The following is an 18,797-nucleotide window of genomic DNA, read 5'->3' as shown; positions in this document are numbered from 1 at the left end:
TATACAGCAGAAACTAACACACCCTTGTAAAGCAATTATACTCCAATAAAGATGTTAAAACAGAAAAGACCTAGACACCCCAACAACACAATAGAATACTTTAGCTCTGATCTTCTCTATCTCAATTTTCTTACATCTGTTGTTCAGATTTTCTGTTGACTTAACATAGAAAAAAAAGGCTTCTATGTATGGATTTGGTTTATTTAGATTTACCTAAGTGTTTACCATTTTATTTGCTCACAAGCCTTTTTTGTATCTTCGATCATCTTTGGGGATCATTTTCTTTTTTCTTGAAGCACTTCCTTTAGAGTAGGACCTTGATCATAAACCCTCCTTTAAAAAATATTTTAATTGATTTCATTCTTAAAAAAATTTTACGTCCTACACAATTTCAGGCTGACATTTTATTTTCCAGTGCTCTGAAGACAATATTCCTCTGCTTCTATTGTTGCTATTGAAAAGTTAGCTGTTAGTCTTTCCTTTCTCCCTGGGTATTTTCAAAATGTTGTCTTTGTGGTCTGCAGTTTCACTACAATGATTCTATGCATAAATTTATATTTATTCTGTATGGAGAATATTGTACTTATTAAATATTTTTCTCCTCTGGGAAATTTGCAGCCATTATGTCTTTACATATTGCCTCTCTTCCATTTATTCCAATTGTGTCTCCCTTCCATCTTCCGTATCTCTTAACCTTCCTTTGATATCTTCCATTTCCTTATCTCTTTATTTGATTTACTTGGGATTATTTTTCAGATGTATCTTTCAGTTCTCCAGTTCTTTTTTCACCTGCCTAATCTGCTGTAATGCTTCCACTGAGTTTCAAATTTGGTCATTTATATATTTTTTTAATTTTTGGATTTTAAAAATGTTAATTTCTTTCAAATTTCATTTTACATATTTATCCTGGTAAATTTTAGGTATATAAACTTTTTTATATAGTTATTTTAAATTTTGTATCTGAGAATTCTAATATTTGCAATCTTTTGGAGGGGCTGTCTATATTTAGTAATTTTTATTGGCTTCATTCAAGATAACTTGCTGTCTCTCATGTATTTGGTGATCTGTGATAGTATATTACTTGATCTTAACCTGTTGAAATCCTATATATTTCCATCCAGGAAAGCTTTCATTGAGAAAGTATTTGATTCTACGGGTAGATGGAGAGTGATCTGCAAAGTAGAACTTGAGCTCCTCTAGAGAATTTTAGCACAGAACATATAAGTTCTACTGCAATTCCAAGGTGTGTTAACCTCATAATGGTATTGCTATAGAAATCCATCCTTGGCAACTCCTCTTCTTCTGGATGTCTGCATTTCCAAAGTCAGCTCCCTGCCATTTTGGCTCTTATCCTCTCCAACTTCCTACTTCTCTGGCCTAATCTGCGGACTGAGCTTCCGTCCCAACCTCTGAGTATTCTCACTTTCGTGCTTGGATATTCCCTAACTCTTAGGTGCTGAAGCCCTAGTGTGTGCAGATTCATGCTGAAGTTTGTTTGCTTACTTTGGGGTGAGGGGTTGCCGGAGACCACTCTTATCTTTAATGAGACCAGCAATGACTCAAATTATGTTTCGTACTGGATGTCTGAGAGTTTCTACTTAGTCAAGATACTAGAAGAAATTACGCAAGATTTTTGACACTTAGAAGTTACTTTACAAACTTACCTCTATTTATATATGTATATATTTACATACATATATTTATAAACACATATAGTTATATATGTATATACATATAAAGCTTATATCTCAGAGAAACACTAGATCTCAAAAGATAGCTAGAAGGTAAACAAGAATTCTATATTAAAAATATGATCCATGGGTTGGCATTTGTTCTTTTGGGTTTCTCATACTCACCCTCAGTTGCTTTGGGAAGATCAGCAGCACCTGTAAAAATTTTGTTAGATTTGAATCTATAATGCAGCTTTCACCTAGTCAGCATACAATGGTGATTACATTATGACCTTAATCTGTGTCACAGAGATAGCAGGGTTCTTTTTACATTTCTGAAATACTCCATTTGTAATTTTTGAAAAAGATGACTATAAAATGGCTAGTATTCTGTTTTCATTTACCGATTTTCTGAAAGGTCAGATTCTAAAATTGAATAAGTTATTCTCAAACAAGAGAAAAGTACATATAGTACTGCTGCTTGCATTTTAGCATTAATGTTTACCATTCTTCATTTATGAAGACTTTGGTGCTTTTTTTTTATCACCTTTCTATCCTTAGTGTCTACCACACAGAAGACATCCCATAAGTAACCACTGAATGAAAGATGCTACTAAACTTACAGGAACAGAATGCAAAATTTCCCCACCAGTGAAGTAGACAATTTGGTTTTTACCAGTGAAGTAGACAATTTGGTTTGACTCTTAATGATTTTGCCCTTCCCCAGGACAAAAAGTACCTGCAAGAAGGCTAACTAAAGTTAACTAGTCTTTGAGATCTTGAATCTAGGAAAGCTAATACATATTCTGACCAACAGGAAGTTTCCAAAAGGAAATAATACTTAAAAACAAAGTTACAAATTACAATCTAATAAACTTTAATTTGTGCATTTGTGGTAATTTATGACTGCAAAACACTTTTTCTTAAAATGACATAAAGGCACATTTAATTTGAATGCATAGTGTACCATTCTAAAATATCTTAATTTCCTTACAAAGTGCTTGAGCAGTCACTTACACATACAGTAATAACAAAATATATTTACACTCTATAGAGTTTAAAAATTTTAAATCTGACTAAAATATATATATTTTTAAAACTACAGAAAAAATTAGTGCTTTCTTCAGCTTAATTGTGTGAATATACCCTGCCCTCTAATTTTTTTAGTGATTGACTTCAATTAAAAAAAAAATTCTGTACACTGTGTAGTTACAAAATGCTATGTCAGTTTTTAATGCTAAACGCCTATTTTAGACATTGCTTTCTATGCATATTTGAGAACCAGAAAAGGTGAGCAGACTGTACCTCAAAAGCATTTAGTGTTTTTTTTAATGTTGTATTAACACTGTTTAAATTAAAACCAGACAATTAAGCTAAGATCCTCTACTGTCCTTCACCAAGGAAGTTAACTGGCATTTTAAAAGAATTTTAAACAACATATTGCTGCTCCCTCTTCCTATAAGATTTTCCCCCAAAGGATCATGGGTAATAATCAATTTGTAAGGAAACAGAAATTACCTCTGAACAATTTTAACTGTTCTCAGAGGACAGCAAAAACATGCCAACACACCCTGGCAAGGCTGAAATATTCATAAATGTTTTAAGCTCTATTCTCTATAAATCAATGTGCTTTCATTTTTCTCATAGGATTTAAACTTGAACAACTTTTAAGACATGAGATCATAGTGATTAAATGGTTAACTCAGTATGGTTAGTTAACAACTTGCTATTCCTGAGGTATGATGGCCCTAACATGCTATGCACAGAATCAAAGATGTTATTATTGAACTAGGGAAAAACAATAAAGTCATAGACTAGGAGGGAAAACAATTAAAACAAAACAAAAAAACCCAAAACTCCAGGCAAGTAGAAAAGTCATGGCTTGCAGAAAGACTTTCCTATCTATAAGAGCATTAAAAAGCCACACATGGATCCTCTGAAGAGTTGTAAAAAAGTATTTGATCAAATTATTTTTGAGACTTTTGAGGTACAGCTTTAGTGTTATAATAATTTTTATAAAATATAGACTGTTTTATCAAAAATATTTATACATTCTGTTATAAAATATTGCTTTTGCCCTCAGTAACTGCCAATATAAAATCTGGATCCAGTGGCCTAAAATGTACAAATGCACTTAACGTAAATGCTGGAGTCTGAGGTGTCTGCTTGGCCACTGTACAAAAGTGATGAAGTGGTGAAATTAAATAATAAACCTACAACATAGAATACATTACAACTTGCACATATACATGTTCACAGCATGTATACAATGATAATCCCTATGTTTTAACAAAGATATAGTTCCCTTCTACAGTAGACACAAGAACAAGATGAACTAGGTTGATAAATGTACAATATCAAAAAAAGGAGTAATCAGTTCATTGATTTGGGAAGAAGGTATGACTGAACATACTGAGTATCTAGACTTTGGGAATGCATACAGGTAACAGTATCTTGGTTCAGGCTGATCATAAGTCCTCATTCTTAAAATTTTAAGTAAATGTAGATGTTTAGTTGTTTCTGTTTGTTTCAGCATAGTTGGTTTAATAAACATAATTGTTTGGCAAGTAGCTCTGTTGGAAAGCTATGAGGCTCTGTTAAATGGTTGGTAAAGATAAGGCAATAAAAATTTTCTCCTAATAAATATTGAAAATTTATAATACAAGACATCAACTCATTCTGTTAAAGAAAAAAAGCCCCAAAATGTGCACAAACTACATTTTTTGATATTACAGTAATTTCTTTACAAAAATAAGAGCATTTGCCTTATTCAAACAGAATCATACTATGTGTGAATAGTAATAGCATCCCAAGCCCTTTTTTCCTCTTTTTGTAAAATACAGCTAAGGAAAGGTAACTGATTAATTTTCCTTCCACTTAAGACAGGAGTACAGCAAAGCTAGGGACTGCAGAAGAGTGTTTTTTTTTTTGTTTCTTCTTTTTTTAAAAAATAAGACTATTGATCCAAAAGTATTCATTTCTAATAGATTTTCATGGCCGATGTTCATTCAGCTTAAACTCCATGAAACTGCTTCCAGTGTTCAGATTTACGTTGAAAATACATTGAAAAGCCACTTTTCAAGAAGGTATTAGAATAGTATTTTTAAACACATCTTCATATGTTTAAAAAAAACTCAGAAGCTTTTGTTGGCACAGAGAGCAAATGAAGGGTTGCTATTTTTAGGAGGTCTTCTTATGAGTCAGTCTGCTTGGTTTCACAGTGTGTAGCAACTTAACACCAATCAGCAATGTAGTCAAAATCTCTGAACATTTCTTGCTCCTCTTCTGAAAGTATCCTTGGTTCTCGAGGTGGAGTCAGAATAGGTGCTTCTGAGGTAAATTCATCATCAAAATTACTAACATCTTCCCGCCCTCTAATTGTAGGTACAAACGGCGGCTTTACTTTTTTGTCCATCAGAGCACTCCAATCAATTAGCTGGATTACAAAATATAAAATGACCAGTTTAGTTTCCTACTCCTAATTGCTATAGTTTCATAAAAAATTTTAAACTTTCATACTTACTCGGAAAAATGGGTGCTTTTTTACATCCTCTGCATCTTTTTCACCAGCTCCAAGGCGCCGCTCAGGATTTCTTCTTAATAACTAACACAATATAAAGGAAGAAAGTTAATATAAAACCAGGGACTCATTGACAAGGATTCTCATAACTTGCAAAGCTTTAGATGTTTCTTTTGGTATGTGTTTGTCTAAACCATGCAACATCTATAACTGAAAAACAACTTCTAAAATTCTACTGGGAAATGTTCTTAAAAAAATTTCAGTAGTTTTATAAATCATTAATTCTTACCCTTCTCATTATTGAAATGGCTTCTGTAGATAAGAACCTTGGATACCTTACTTCATCATTTACAATACTGTCAAAGACCTCCTCTTCATCATCACCAGGAAAGGGAGACTAGAAGAAATATCCTTGAGTCAGTCAAAATGAGTTTCAATACAGTAAAATCTCATCATCTATTCAAAGATCTGAAGTACAACCAAGAACCAGACAGTGAGGAAAATAAGAAAAAGGAAAAACAAAAACAAAAAAACAGACCCACCGAAACATCAAACAAATAAGGACTACAAGAAGTCACAATAGACACACAATAGATAGGTAACTACTAACCAGAGGATACACCATATACTCTTACTGAAATCTTCTTGTGGAAAGACAGAAGTAAATGGGTAAGGCAAATACAATAATAAGTGTTACTACAGAGGGAAGCACAGACTTTGTAGAAATACATCAGGCGTGGATGTGCTTTGAATTTCACAGTCAACAGCAAATTAATGGTGGCAAAACACAATTAGAGACTGCAGGCATAATGACTGCACTAAGAAGCAACTGCCGGGACTTCCCTGGTGGCACAGTGGTTAAGAATCCACCTGCCAATGCAGAGGACACGGGTTCGAGCCCTGGTCCGGGAAGATCCCACATGCCGTGGAGCAACTAAGCCCGTGCACCACAACTACTCAGCCTATGCTCTAGAGTCCGCGAACCACAACTACTGAGTGCGCGTGCCACAACTACTGAAGCCTGCATGCCTAGAGCCCGTGCTCTGCAACAAAGAGAAGCTACCACAATGAAAAGCCCGTGCACCGCAACAAAGAGTAGCCCCTGCGGGCCGAAACTAGAGAAAGCCTGCGCGCAGCAACGAGGACCCAATGCAGCCAAAATAAATAAATAAAATTTAAAAAAAAGCAACTGCCAACAAAATTAAACTGAAAGGACCTAAAAAGCACACATTTCCAGGCATATTTAATGCTCTATACATAACAGGTCTTGGGGCAGTTCAGTAAGCAGAATATTAAGACTGTTGCTCATAATGACAATAATAATTCTGTGTCATAAAAAGTAGTTAAATAAACATTCAGTATAACAACTTGATGTACATAGGGATAAACTCTCAACTATGTTGAAAATGTGGCTACGAAATATGACTTATTACCTCAGAATTTCAGATAGCTTAGATTTGGCTGCTTGTTTCCTGTTAGGTATTAAAGAACAAGAGCCAAACAGAAAGCAGTATCAATGGGGAGAGGGATCTTTGACCTGAGGAACTTGTGAAAATGATTTCAGAACCCAACGTCCTAAAGCTGAACTGCTAATCTTATCGCTCATATCTAGGAAAATTTCAAACTTTTCAGTTACCAAAATCTTAATTTTGGTTTGATAAAACTTGGTTTTATCAAGCTTGTTGTATCAAAATCAAGTTTGTTCATTCACTCACTCAAAATATGTAAATTGAATACCTGTTATATGGAACAATACAATTTCTTTCTGGGATTGAGACAGTCAGTCAGAGGAAAATTCTCTTTCACAAGGATTCTCAATCAGAATTTCAAAGGGTAATACAAAACAATTTTGACTCCTATTTGAGAAGTCAATTTTGTATTTGAAAACTGTCACTCTATAAGTCTCTGAATAGTGAAAATATATTTTCATATCTGTTAAGTTGTTAAAGTTCTTTTTTTCTGCAAATAGATTATAAGCTAACAGTGCTAACAATGGAAGGCCAACAAATGTGTTTTAAGTACATATTAAAAGAATTCAATAGTCTGTTCAGATGTCAAGGATCTAACTCTAATATCTAAGGTTATTTTAAACCTCTCTGATATCTTCACTCTCCTTTGACACAGAGAAAGGGGACCTGATATGTTAGTTTATTCCTGGAGTTGATTCAAGTCCTCAAAACTCACACAAATACAAATTTGAAAACACATGATATATCCAGTGAGTTTTCAATCATTTGTAATAATAGAGGAATCAGAAATAAACTTTAACCAAACCTCACTTTTATACACTTAAAAAAAGTTAATGCTAAAATTTCACCAATGCTATAAAATTATAAAATATATGTACCAATGAGTTTTAAGTTTAGTTCTTTTCCCAACTATCCTTTTATGGTGGTGCTAAAAAGAAATGAAATTGCAAAAAGCAATTGCTAAGAAATAGCCAGATTCACTGTCTTTTATCTCCTAGTAATTAAGAGCTTAATCAATGAGAAGTTCCTTTAAAAAATATGGAACAGGAGCTTCCTCACTTGTTCACTGCCAAATCCCCCAGACACTTTAGAATCGGAGGAAGTAGAATTAATTGGCTCTTAATTCTATAGTATTTTGCAATAAACTCATTTTTTGCATGTCATCTCTAATATGGAGAGTACATTTTAAGCAAGCACATACTTTAGGTAATAAATCTCATACATAATTGAATACTACGTTTAAAAAACAAAGCAACAAAAATGTTACTTAAAAAAAAAAGTTCAAGGGCTTCCCTGGTGGCACAGTGGTTAAGAATCCGTCTGCCAATGCAGGGGACCCGGGTTCGAGCCCTGGTCCGGGAAGATCCCGCGGAGCAACTGAGCCCCTGTGCCACAACTACTGAGCCTGCGCCCTAGAGCCCATGCTCCACAGCAAGAGAAGCGACTGCAGTGAGAAGCCCGCTCACTGCAACGAAGAGCAGCGAGCAGCCCCCGCTCACCGCAACTAGAGAAAGCCTGCACGCAGCAACGAAGACCCAACGCAGCCAAAAATAAATAAGTAAATAAATAAAATAAACCTATTAAAAAAAAAAAAGTTCAAGTATGTCAGAGCTTACAGAAACAACTATTATGAGGACTTCTGGCGCTCATAGAAAGTAAAGACCACTGTGGATTAGGGATAAAATATATCTTTCCATCTTTATGCTTTTCTAAATAGAGGTGAAAAATTCAGATCTGAACCCATGGTCTTAAGAAAAGAAATAAATTTGGGTGGATTAAATACCCTATCCTGCAGGCAGCAAAGCACAATGGTTTACAGACAGGTTAAAATCCCAGCTCTACCATATGAGAGCTGTGTGACTTAAAGCAAGCTATTAACTTCTTTGTGTCTCTATTTATGCATCTGGAGATAAACATAAGACTACTATTGAGCTCATTAAAGTTTGCTGAAAAATTAAATGAGCTAATACTTATAAAGCACATAGAATAGTGCCTAGCACATAGTAAACATTTTAATTCGCTATTTCTTTTCCTCCTTTTCCAAGTTTCCACTCCAATTTGACATATCAAAAGGTACTGTCATTGGATGAACTAAATTCATTTATTTACTTGTTTGGTATAAGTGTCACTAAATGACAATCACAGAGCAAAACTTTAGAAATTTCTGACATTCAATAATTTAGTCATTCATCATTCAGCTACTAGTTTTTTCATGCCTAGAATGTACAAGGTTGGTCATTGGCATTAGGGAAACTGCAGAACAATGAACCAATGCAAGGTAATTTTTCTTGCATCTCAAGATCATCAAACCAATCTAAGTAATTTTCAATTACTTGTCTAAATATTTACTCTTTTTAAATTCCACCCTAATTTATCATTTCCAATAATTTATAACAAAATAGATTAGTCTCTTCTTACTGCTTTATCAATTAGATATAATTCACTGTTTTCTAAGTGGTAACAATTTCTGTATACAACTAAGTTATCCCCAGAAATTTCAGTTAATCTAAAGAAAATAGTAGGAAAAAAAATGTTAATCTTTTCAATTCTACTGTATCACTTTTGAAGGTAACATTTATTTTTGACTAAAATATAGCTGACCGTTCTTTACAGGTACAGAGTACATTCCTTTTATCAGTCTTCCTGCTTTCTATTTCTTATGAAATAATCAGTTATGTATGATTGTGTTTAAAAATCATAAAATATAACCAGAGCAACACTGAAATATAAGAAACTATTTTTGAAGCATTGGTATACATTCCACAGATAATATAAAAATCTAAAAAAGATGGTGAAGGTAATATAGGATCATAGGCAATTACTAATATATATAAATATTTATAAAGCTTAAGTTCTACTTACGCAGGAGACATATTAAGTGGTTTTATAAGTGACATGCTTTGTTCTTTCAATCACGTTTCCCTTTTACCTATTTTATACTGCTTACCTCACCAACGAGCATTTCATATATAAGTACGCCAAGGCCCCACCAATCTACAGCCCTTGTATAGGATGTTTCTGTTAATACTTCTGGGGCAAGAAATTCAGGAGTGCCACAAAATGTGCTTGTCCTATCTCCAAACCCCATTCCTGAAAAAGGTAAAATTCAAATATTTGTTAGCAAAGAAAAAAATCTGGCAAAAAAAAATAGAAGATATCCTTAGGAAGCAAAATTAAAGGTGTACATTTGTGCATGGTAATCAAACTCAAAATACATTTAAGACTTTAGCTAACTCGTTTTCTAAATATGTTTCTCAAAATTTAGTAATAAATTAGTCAAACATACATTCTACATATTGAAGAAAATGTCTCATTGTATTCTAAACTGCTAAAAGCACATTATACACATCATCTTATGAAAGCGGACTTGTTAGTTGGGATAGGAGGAGAGGAGCCTCAGGTAACTTATCTGCGGAGGTGACACCTGAGTTGAGTGAAGGATGAGCAGACATTAGTCAGCAAATAGAGCTGAGATGAGTGATAGTGGTGGAGAGACAAAGACTGCAAGCAGTTTATTGTTGCTGCAACAGAAAGTACTAGGCAGACAGCTGCAAGAGATCTGGCTGGAGAAGGAGGCAGGCAGATCAGGAAGGGCAATGTATATCACATCTTTGCCATTGAAGGTTTTCAGTAGCGGCGTACCATGGTCAGATTTGTATTTATATGGGCCCCTTTTGCATTTTAGCAATTACATGGCAGATTGATTTGAGGGAGAAAAAGAATAGAGACAGAAAAGTTAAAAGGCTATTAAAGTAGTCTTGTCAAAACAAGATGATGGGTGGCAGTGGTAGAGGGAAGATGAAAAACTTAAGAAATATTAAGGAGGTAGATGTCAGCACAATTTGGTGATTAACAGGATGTAGAAAGTAGTGAAGAGGAGAGAGTCCAGGATAATTCCACATTTCAAATTGGGAGACTGAGAGGATTGTGGCACCATCAACTTCAAACGAGACTGAGGAAAAGAAACTATTGCTTGTGCAGCGTTTGAGGTACCTGCTGACCAAGTAAAACTGTCTAGTAGATAGTTGACTATATATGTTAGGAAAGGAAATAATAGATTTGGAAATCATTAGAATATAGTTGCTAGTTAAAAACTGCCTGAGAAAAGCAATGGGCTAAGGCCAGACTCTGAGGAACAAAAGCATTTAAGTCAATAGTGTCCAATACCGAGAAGTAGGAAAAAAGGAAAAAAAACTTTCATTAGATTCAATAATTAGGAGGTCAGTTGGTAACTGATGGACACAGATTTATAAAGTTCACTCACTAATTCATCCAATTACTTATTAATTAAGCATTCACTGAATACTTAAGATGTGCCAAGCACTATACTATATACTATGGAAAGAAAGCTGAATAAGAAACACGAAGCTACCAGAGTAGAGGGGGAGACAGACAATGTTTGCTACAATACAGTGTATTAAGTGTACCTATTTACTATATGTTAGACACTGTGCCACATACTTATCTCTAATTCTCATAATACTCCTAAACAAGAAGGATTATATACATTTTATAGCTGAGGAAACAGACTCAATGAGGTTAAAAGTAACTTGTCCAAAGACACAGGGCAAATAAGTGGCAGAGCCAGGATTCAAACTTAGGACTGTGTGGTGCCTAAGCCCATGCCCTTTACATTTTCTTATGCTACCTCTTGATTCAAATTTCCCCAGTTTACATATTTATTTACATATGTTTGTGTGTGTACACACACACATGTATAGGTACATAAAAGATTCTTGAGGCATATGCATACTTTTTTCCTATTTAAAATGTTAAAAGTTTTAAGAAGCAGGAGAGAAGTTTTTAGGCATGCATAATTTACTCTGCACAATTGCAGCAAAGCAAAAAATTTGGTGCTTAACCAATGCTTTCTTAGAGTAGAGAGAATTATTAATCATACAAAGATAATCTTATTTTTATACTATGATTTCTAAAAACCTAACCTTATTCATATTCACAGAATAAATTCTTAATAATATGATAATTAGGTTATATGAACAACCTGTAAGTCTCAATAAAGAATAAGTTAAAGTTTAATTTTTAATAAATTAAAAAATACATTTTGCTCTCCATAGACAAATTTTAAAACTTCCAAAGTACAAAGGAATAGTAATCTATTAGAAAAGGCACTTTAAAATACCCAATTACCTTCTTTGCAAAGACCAAAATCAGCAATTTTCACAAAGCCCTCTGTATCTAGCAATAAGTTATCCAATTTCAAATCTCTGTTCAGGATAAAAAAATGCAAAATGAAAAAAAAAATCAATAAAATCAGTAGATAATATCAGTAAAAATATCATTTTAATAGGAGCCGTACTTTCTCTTTACTAAAAATGAATTTTTTCAAGTTATGGTTTGAGATTTAAATACTATATTACAAATGTTCATTTTCTTCCTTTTGGCAAGTTTATTACTTTACAAAAAATAATTTCTGAACATTTTCCCCGTTATGTAGAAAAGGAATAATGTATCTAAAAGAGAAATGTTTGATCTATTTAAATATATATTTTAAAGCTCAGAAGGAGTTCATGGATCTTTAACTCAAGTTTAATTAATTAATTAATTCTTTAATTAATTAATGGCCATGCCACGCAGCTTGTGAGGATCTCAGTTCCCCCACAAGGGACTGAACCTGGGCCATGGCAGTGAAAGCGCCAAATCCAAACCACCAGACCATCAGGGAGCTCTCGGACTTGGACTAACTTTGAAGTTTGCCTACACGCCATCCATAAGAATGAATTATCAAACAAACAGTATAAGTAAGGTATAAGGGAGCAGGTTTAACCTTCTAAGAGAATAATTCAAAATAAAGAGGAAGCTATTAAGTCATACTAAATGATTACAAATTAAGTTGAAAATATTTTATTCTTTAAGTTAAATAGGGCCATTAGGAAACCGTTATCTTGGAAACACTGTTAGAAGTTTGAATAAACTGATGTTTATAGTCTTTTAATTCTGACTGGCCTTCCCATAATTTGTCTCATCTAGACCAATGTTATTCAAAGTGTTAACCATAGACTAGTTGCTGGGCTATGAACTATTTCTAACTGGTCTGCAATTTGGTAAGGAGTTTGTGCCAGTACATAAATCAGATATGTCATCAAGTACACTGTCTAGTTGACAGCAAGGCTTAATGAAGGAAGCAAGGTGATGTTTTATAATCTGGCACAAGTGCATCAGTTGAATATAAAATATTCACCAGGATGAATATTGTTGGTAAATTGTGTTATCATAGGCCAACTTATAATTTGACTATTCTAATTAGGTAATGGGCAGAGGACCAGTAACAAAGAAGTTCATCATATAATTATTGTGTTAACCATGTCTTTCAAAATTGGAGTTTAACTTTTTTAGTGGTCAGTTATCATACGAAAGAGAAAATTAAGAAGCTGGTTAAACACAAAATATCCTTCTTAATTATCTTTAATTCTACTTCATATCAAAATAAGCAATTAGAAAATATCAAAACTTTACTTACCTATAAACAATTTTGTGTTCATGTAAATACTGCAACCCAAGAACTACACATGCAGCATAAAATCTGTTTTAAGAATTAAATCAAAAGAAGTTTAATAAATTCCACTACTCTTGAATCCCAGTTTATACTTTTATGCTTCAAAGCAGAACTCTGTAGTTAACTAATTTCACAAGTATTTATTTAGTCCTTACTATGTGCCAGACATATAAGTAAGATATGTGCTAAATATTAGGGGTAAAATTTAAAAATAAGAAAAATACAGACTCTAAAATGGAAGCCATTAACTTTGCCTGGTGGAGTCACTGAAGCCCTTGGGGTAGACATGTGATCCGGTTCTTAGAAGAAATTACAATATACCATCATAAAGGCAGAAGGACAGTATGAAAGGTAGAACTTTTGTGGGGGAAATATAGGGTATTCCCCTATGAGGGAAACGAATAGACGTGTAAAAGGCATAACCTGTTTGACAACCATAATGAGTTTGTTGTGGCTGAAGTAAAGGATAAGGAAGAAATAGCGGGAGATGCAGCTGAAAAGATAGCCTGAGATCAAGTTGTGAAGGACCTTGAATGTCATATTATGAACACAGGCATACCTTGTTTTACTGTGTTTTTACTTTATTGTGCTTCACAGACAACTGTGTTTTCTTACAAATTGAAGGTTTGTGGCAACCCTGAATGGAGCAACACCATGGGTGCCATTTTTCCAACAGCATTTGCTCACTTCAGAGCTCTGTGTCACATTTTGGTAATTCTCTCAATATTTCAAGCTTTTTCATCATTATTGTATTTGTTATGGTGATCTGTGATTTCTGACATTATTATTGCAAAAAGATTACAACTTGTTGAAGGATCAGATGATGGTTAGCAATTTTTAGCAATAAAGTATTTTTTAATTAAGGTATGTATATTAGTTTTTTTTTTTTAGACATAACGCTGTCGAACACTTAATAGACTACAGTATAGTGTAAATGTAACTTTTATATGCACCAGGAAACCAGAAAATTCACATGACTCACTTTATTATGATATTTGTTTTATTATGATGTTTGTTTCCGTATGGAACTGAACCTGCAACATCTATGAGGTATGCCTGTACTGAAAATTCTTCTCTTAGTGATAGCAAATCAAACCATTTTAATCAGGGCAGAATAATCAGATTTATGTTACAGAGAACTTTCTTGATAGTAGTATGAAGTGGAGTGGAAGTAGGTAGATATCCAGAGGGAAAAGGAACAGATAAGGCTAAAATGATAGTACAGATGAAAGATCATGAGTACCTCTAATGTAGTGGCAACAAAGAGAATAAGAGATGGATTCAAGAGAAACTTTAAAACAAGCATGATAGAACTTGGTGTCTCATTAGCTATAAAGGATGAGGGAGAGGGAAAAGCTGAAGATGACTCTCAAGGTTTCCTTTTTATTGTAATGAATAGGTGGAGAAATACAGAAGTAGCCAAAGTTTTGTGGGGAAAGTGAGTTTGCCTTTAGACATATTGACCTCAAATTGCCTTGGGACAGGTGAAGAGGTCTAGAAATTGGATAAACAGGTTTAGATCTTAGAAAAACTTCAACCCAGCTAGAATATTAACTCTTGAGGGATCGGACCATGTTTGTCTTTTTCAGTGTTTAGCCTAAATGCTTAGCAAAATGCTTGATACACAATAGCCTTACTGAATAAGGAGGTAGGTAATAAATAAATGAATGAATTAAAAAATGCAGATCTGTCTTCAGTGTAGAATAGCCTATAAGGAGCCACTTAGGAGAATCAGTTCTTAATTTTACAAGTAATACATGGATATTTCCTCTATAAAATACACATAATACCCCTACCCCAAAGCACAATTTTTCATTCATCCATCTCCATCTCACCCCGACGCCACTACTATCCATAAAGGTAACTACTTTTGTTAGTTTCATGAATGTTCTTTAAACTTTTAGAATGCATTTACGTGTACATGTAGATATGTTTCGTGTTTATTTTTACAAAAATGGAACCATAATTTGGAGATTTTTAAAATGCAACTATTTATATATATTTGATTATACATTAGATCTTATGTAATTATTTAACATAAGTTTAAAAGATTTAGCTGAAGTCCATTAAAACAAATGTGATTCTAAAATTGCTTAAGGTAGTTATTTTTAAGCAAACTTATTCTGGTGGCAAAACAATACTGTAACAATTATAAAAATACTCTGATTTCTCTTTTGTTTCATTATTTGTAAACAGATTGTCCTAATGATACTTAATAAATAACTGGGTATACTGGGTATCATCAAATCAAACCTTTAAGATAAATATTTTACAGAATCAGAAAATGAAGCTCTCAGAGAGAGTAATTTATCTAAAGCGACATAGCAGGAACACAGCAAAACTAGGACTCAAATTAATTTCGATTCCTTCGTCTCAAGCAATAAGAATACAATGTTTGCCTAGTATATGTGAGTCACCTTTCTAGGTGTTCCACTAGTACACAGAATACACATAGTCCTCGTTGCTCCCCTTTAGTGAGGGGAGACAGACAATAAAAATGTAAAAAATAAATAAGGTGATTTCAGGTATAAAGTGCTATGGAGAATATAAAATATAAAATAGAATGGAGTGTGGCCTGATTTAGACGTTAGTGATACAGTGGTATTTTAGTTAAAAGTAATGAGGAAAGACCGCCAAAGAAATGACATTTGAGGTGAGATCTGAATGATTAGAGGGAGGTACTTTAGATATGAAGTATTGCAATAAAGCGTTTTATTCTTGTATTTCACTGGACTTAATTGTTTCATTGGTACTATATAATTTGTACTCTCAGCAAAAATAAAAAGTTTGTTAAGGCAGAATAGGATTTTATATTTATTAAAGAAAAGGCATAACAAAACAAATTCCCAAGGCAGTTAGCGCACGGCTAGGCGTAGTCTAGATGCCTTGCTTTTAATTTTTAAGTATTAATTTTTAAATATGCAGGGAATGAATTATTAGTAGCCTTCTATTATTTTGTGGCTTTTGCCTCCTTTTCTGAAAGCTTCACTATCCATCAGAACTAATGCCCTAGTACTACTATCTGCTGTATTATACTTCTGATGGTTATGATGAGAATCAAATAAAGGAATGAAAGTAAAAATGTTACACAAATGTCAGTTGTCAGAATACAGACAAGTGATAAAAATTCAATAGTAAACTCAATAAAGTTTTACTACTGATTTATGATTTGGGTTATGTTTTGCAGGTAGAATTTGGATGTTGCATGTAAGGAAAAAAGAGAATCAAGAATGACTCCCTGTGTTTTGGCTTGAACAACTGATAGATGGTATTGCCATTTAATAAGAGAGAAGCCTAGAAGAGTAACAGGCTGGGAAGTGGTGGGTGAGGTGGGGGGAAATGGGAAATATCAGGCGTTCATTTTGAGATGTTAAACAAGAAATACTTATTAGCCATATAAAGGGAAGAGTCAAGTTGGCTGCTGAATGTTATTGGAATTCGAAGTTTAGGTAAGAGGTAAGGGCTGGAGATATAAATTTAGTAAACACCTGCATATACAGTGTAGCTATTAAGAGCATTTTCCTAGGTTCAAATCCTAGCTCCAACACTTAAGAGCTATAAAACTGGGATAACAACAGGGAAAGAATATATATAATTATGTTTAATCACAAATGTTTGCTATTATTTATTCCTTTGCATCTGAATAAGCAAAACCTTCATATAATATCAAATTCAAAAACTACAAAAAGGGTTATAGTGATAAATTAAAATATTTAACACAGTACCTGACATCCTGTAAGCGTTCAGTGAAATATATATTTTAAACAGTATACCCAGTTATTTATTAAGTATCATATCTGGATTCTATGTCTTTCATTGGAGGCGATACGCATACCACTTTCTTTTATTTTCTTTAGAGATACTGTAAGCACATGCAAGCAAACACTTAAGACATACTCTTTTAAATTACCCTTTAAAATGCAAATACAAATATTTCACACAAATATATAATACAAACTCTTCTACATTTTCTTTTTTCACTTAACAATGTACTTTGAGTATAGTTAATACTTAAAGCCATGGTCCTAGATGGCATTCCCTAGGGAGAAAATATACTGGAAAAAAAGAAGAGATTTTACTAAAATAAACCTAAATTGTATATCTAAATTATCAAGTGTGATTTAGGGTAATCCATGAAATTTTCAACATGAACAACAGAGAAAAATAGATTCATTTATTTATGGCAAAAAGGTAATTAAGGAGTTCTAATATTCCTTCATCTATTTTCCATATGAAGGAAAAAAATAAATCTAAAATTCAGAGAGCATTTTTTCCCTCCCAGAAAGAAATCAGTCATGAAGAAACTCAGAGAAATGCTAAATACTCACACAGCTCTTGGTTCAGAAAAGACATCAGTATGAATGTGCATCATTAGGTCCCCACCGGCAGCATATTCCATTACAAAGCAAACATGCTCTTTGGTTTGGAAACATGCAAAAAGGTTCACCAAAAAGGGATGCCTTACACTATTCACAGTTTCAAAAATTCTTTTTTCACACATCAGGCTGTAAGAGAAAACATTTAAAAATCACTGGTATATTTTTTTTAAAGTTCTAGCTGGAAATAACATTCTTTAAAAATTACTAAACTCTAAAATATGCAAAGTTCTTAATCATTATAACTTTAAAACCATAATATGTGTCCTAGTTTTGCTATAAATGCTTTGAAAAATTTGGGCTACTTGATATATATAACTTTAATAGAAATATATTAATGAAAACTAAATATGATTAGCATGACAAAGTTCACATTGATAGTATCAGAGCAGCACACATATGGCTAGTGGTAATAGTTAATAAAAAAGGCTTAATTGGGAGTGAATTGTGCAAATTTTTCAGGAATTGGTCAGAGGATTTAGCAATCTAAAGCATAATTTTAAAATACATATTTTGTGATCAAGGCAATTTCAAGGACAGTATATACTTATAATTCACAAGCTATGGTATCCAAATATTCTATTATATAATATATGAAGCTGAGAGGTAAAGATACACTGCATAAAATTTTAATTGAAAAGGCTAACTGGAAAATAAAGAATTACATGGAGAATTCTATAACATACTTCAAGGAAGCTCCTGGAGAATGATACAATTTATCTATAAAATCTATAGCTATCACAGGTTTCCCTGTAAGAACTCTTACAAGCTGCTTAAAAGAACAGCGGTCAAACTTACTGACTCTGAAACAATTTCGCCTAAATAACAAAAAATACCACTCTTCTTCCCCCTGAAAATATTTAGTAAATCAACCTGACTTAAAACTCAAAGCAGACATGTACACACTGCTATATTTAAAATGGATAACCAACAAGGACCTACTGTATAGCACAAGCAACTCTGTTCAGTACTATGTAACAACGTAAATGGGAAAAGAATTTGAAAAAGAATAGATACATGTGTATGTGTAACTGGGGAAAAACCAAAAAAAGAAAAAAAAATCTAAACAACAACAACAAAAAACACCTCAAAGCAGAAGAAAACCAGGTCAAATATTATTCAGATACAACTTGGAATTAACACTTTAAGCACCTGATCAAAATAAATATACCTACAGACGTATTTTATTAACAATTAGATTACATTTATGTTTCTAATACAAAATAGGCATTTTTGTTTGTTTTTGAG

General features: G+C 33.2%; 1 protein-coding gene across 3 annotated transcripts in view; it reads right to left on the bottom strand.

Moving 5' to 3' along the window:
* The window catches only part of PKN2 (protein kinase N2), a 146,060-nt gene that overhangs the window by 13,969 nt on the left and 113,294 nt on the right, over positions 1–18,797 (bottom strand). For 2 of the 3 annotated variants that reach the window (XM_059925795.1, XM_059925777.1), the window contains 7 exons: positions 17,502–17,678; positions 13,138–13,200; positions 11,808–11,884; positions 9,607–9,749; positions 5,480–5,587; positions 5,194–5,274; positions 1,895–5,106 (listed from right to left, as the gene is read on the bottom strand). In XM_059925795.1, the coding sequence (XP_059781778.1) occupies positions 4,903–5,106; positions 5,194–5,274; positions 5,480–5,587; positions 9,607–9,749; positions 11,808–11,884; positions 13,138–13,200; positions 17,502–17,678 (853 nt within the window). In that variant the 3' untranslated portion in view covers positions 1,895–4,902. The other variant, XM_059925786.1, reaches the window with a different exon arrangement.

Source organism: Balaenoptera ricei, chromosome 1 (genome assembly GCF_028023285.1).
Source record: "Balaenoptera ricei isolate mBalRic1 chromosome 1, mBalRic1.hap2, whole genome shotgun sequence".
Lineage (NCBI taxonomy): Eukaryota > Metazoa > Chordata > Mammalia > Artiodactyla > Balaenopteridae > Balaenoptera > Balaenoptera ricei.
This window is presented reverse-complemented; position numbering and strand designations above follow the sequence as displayed.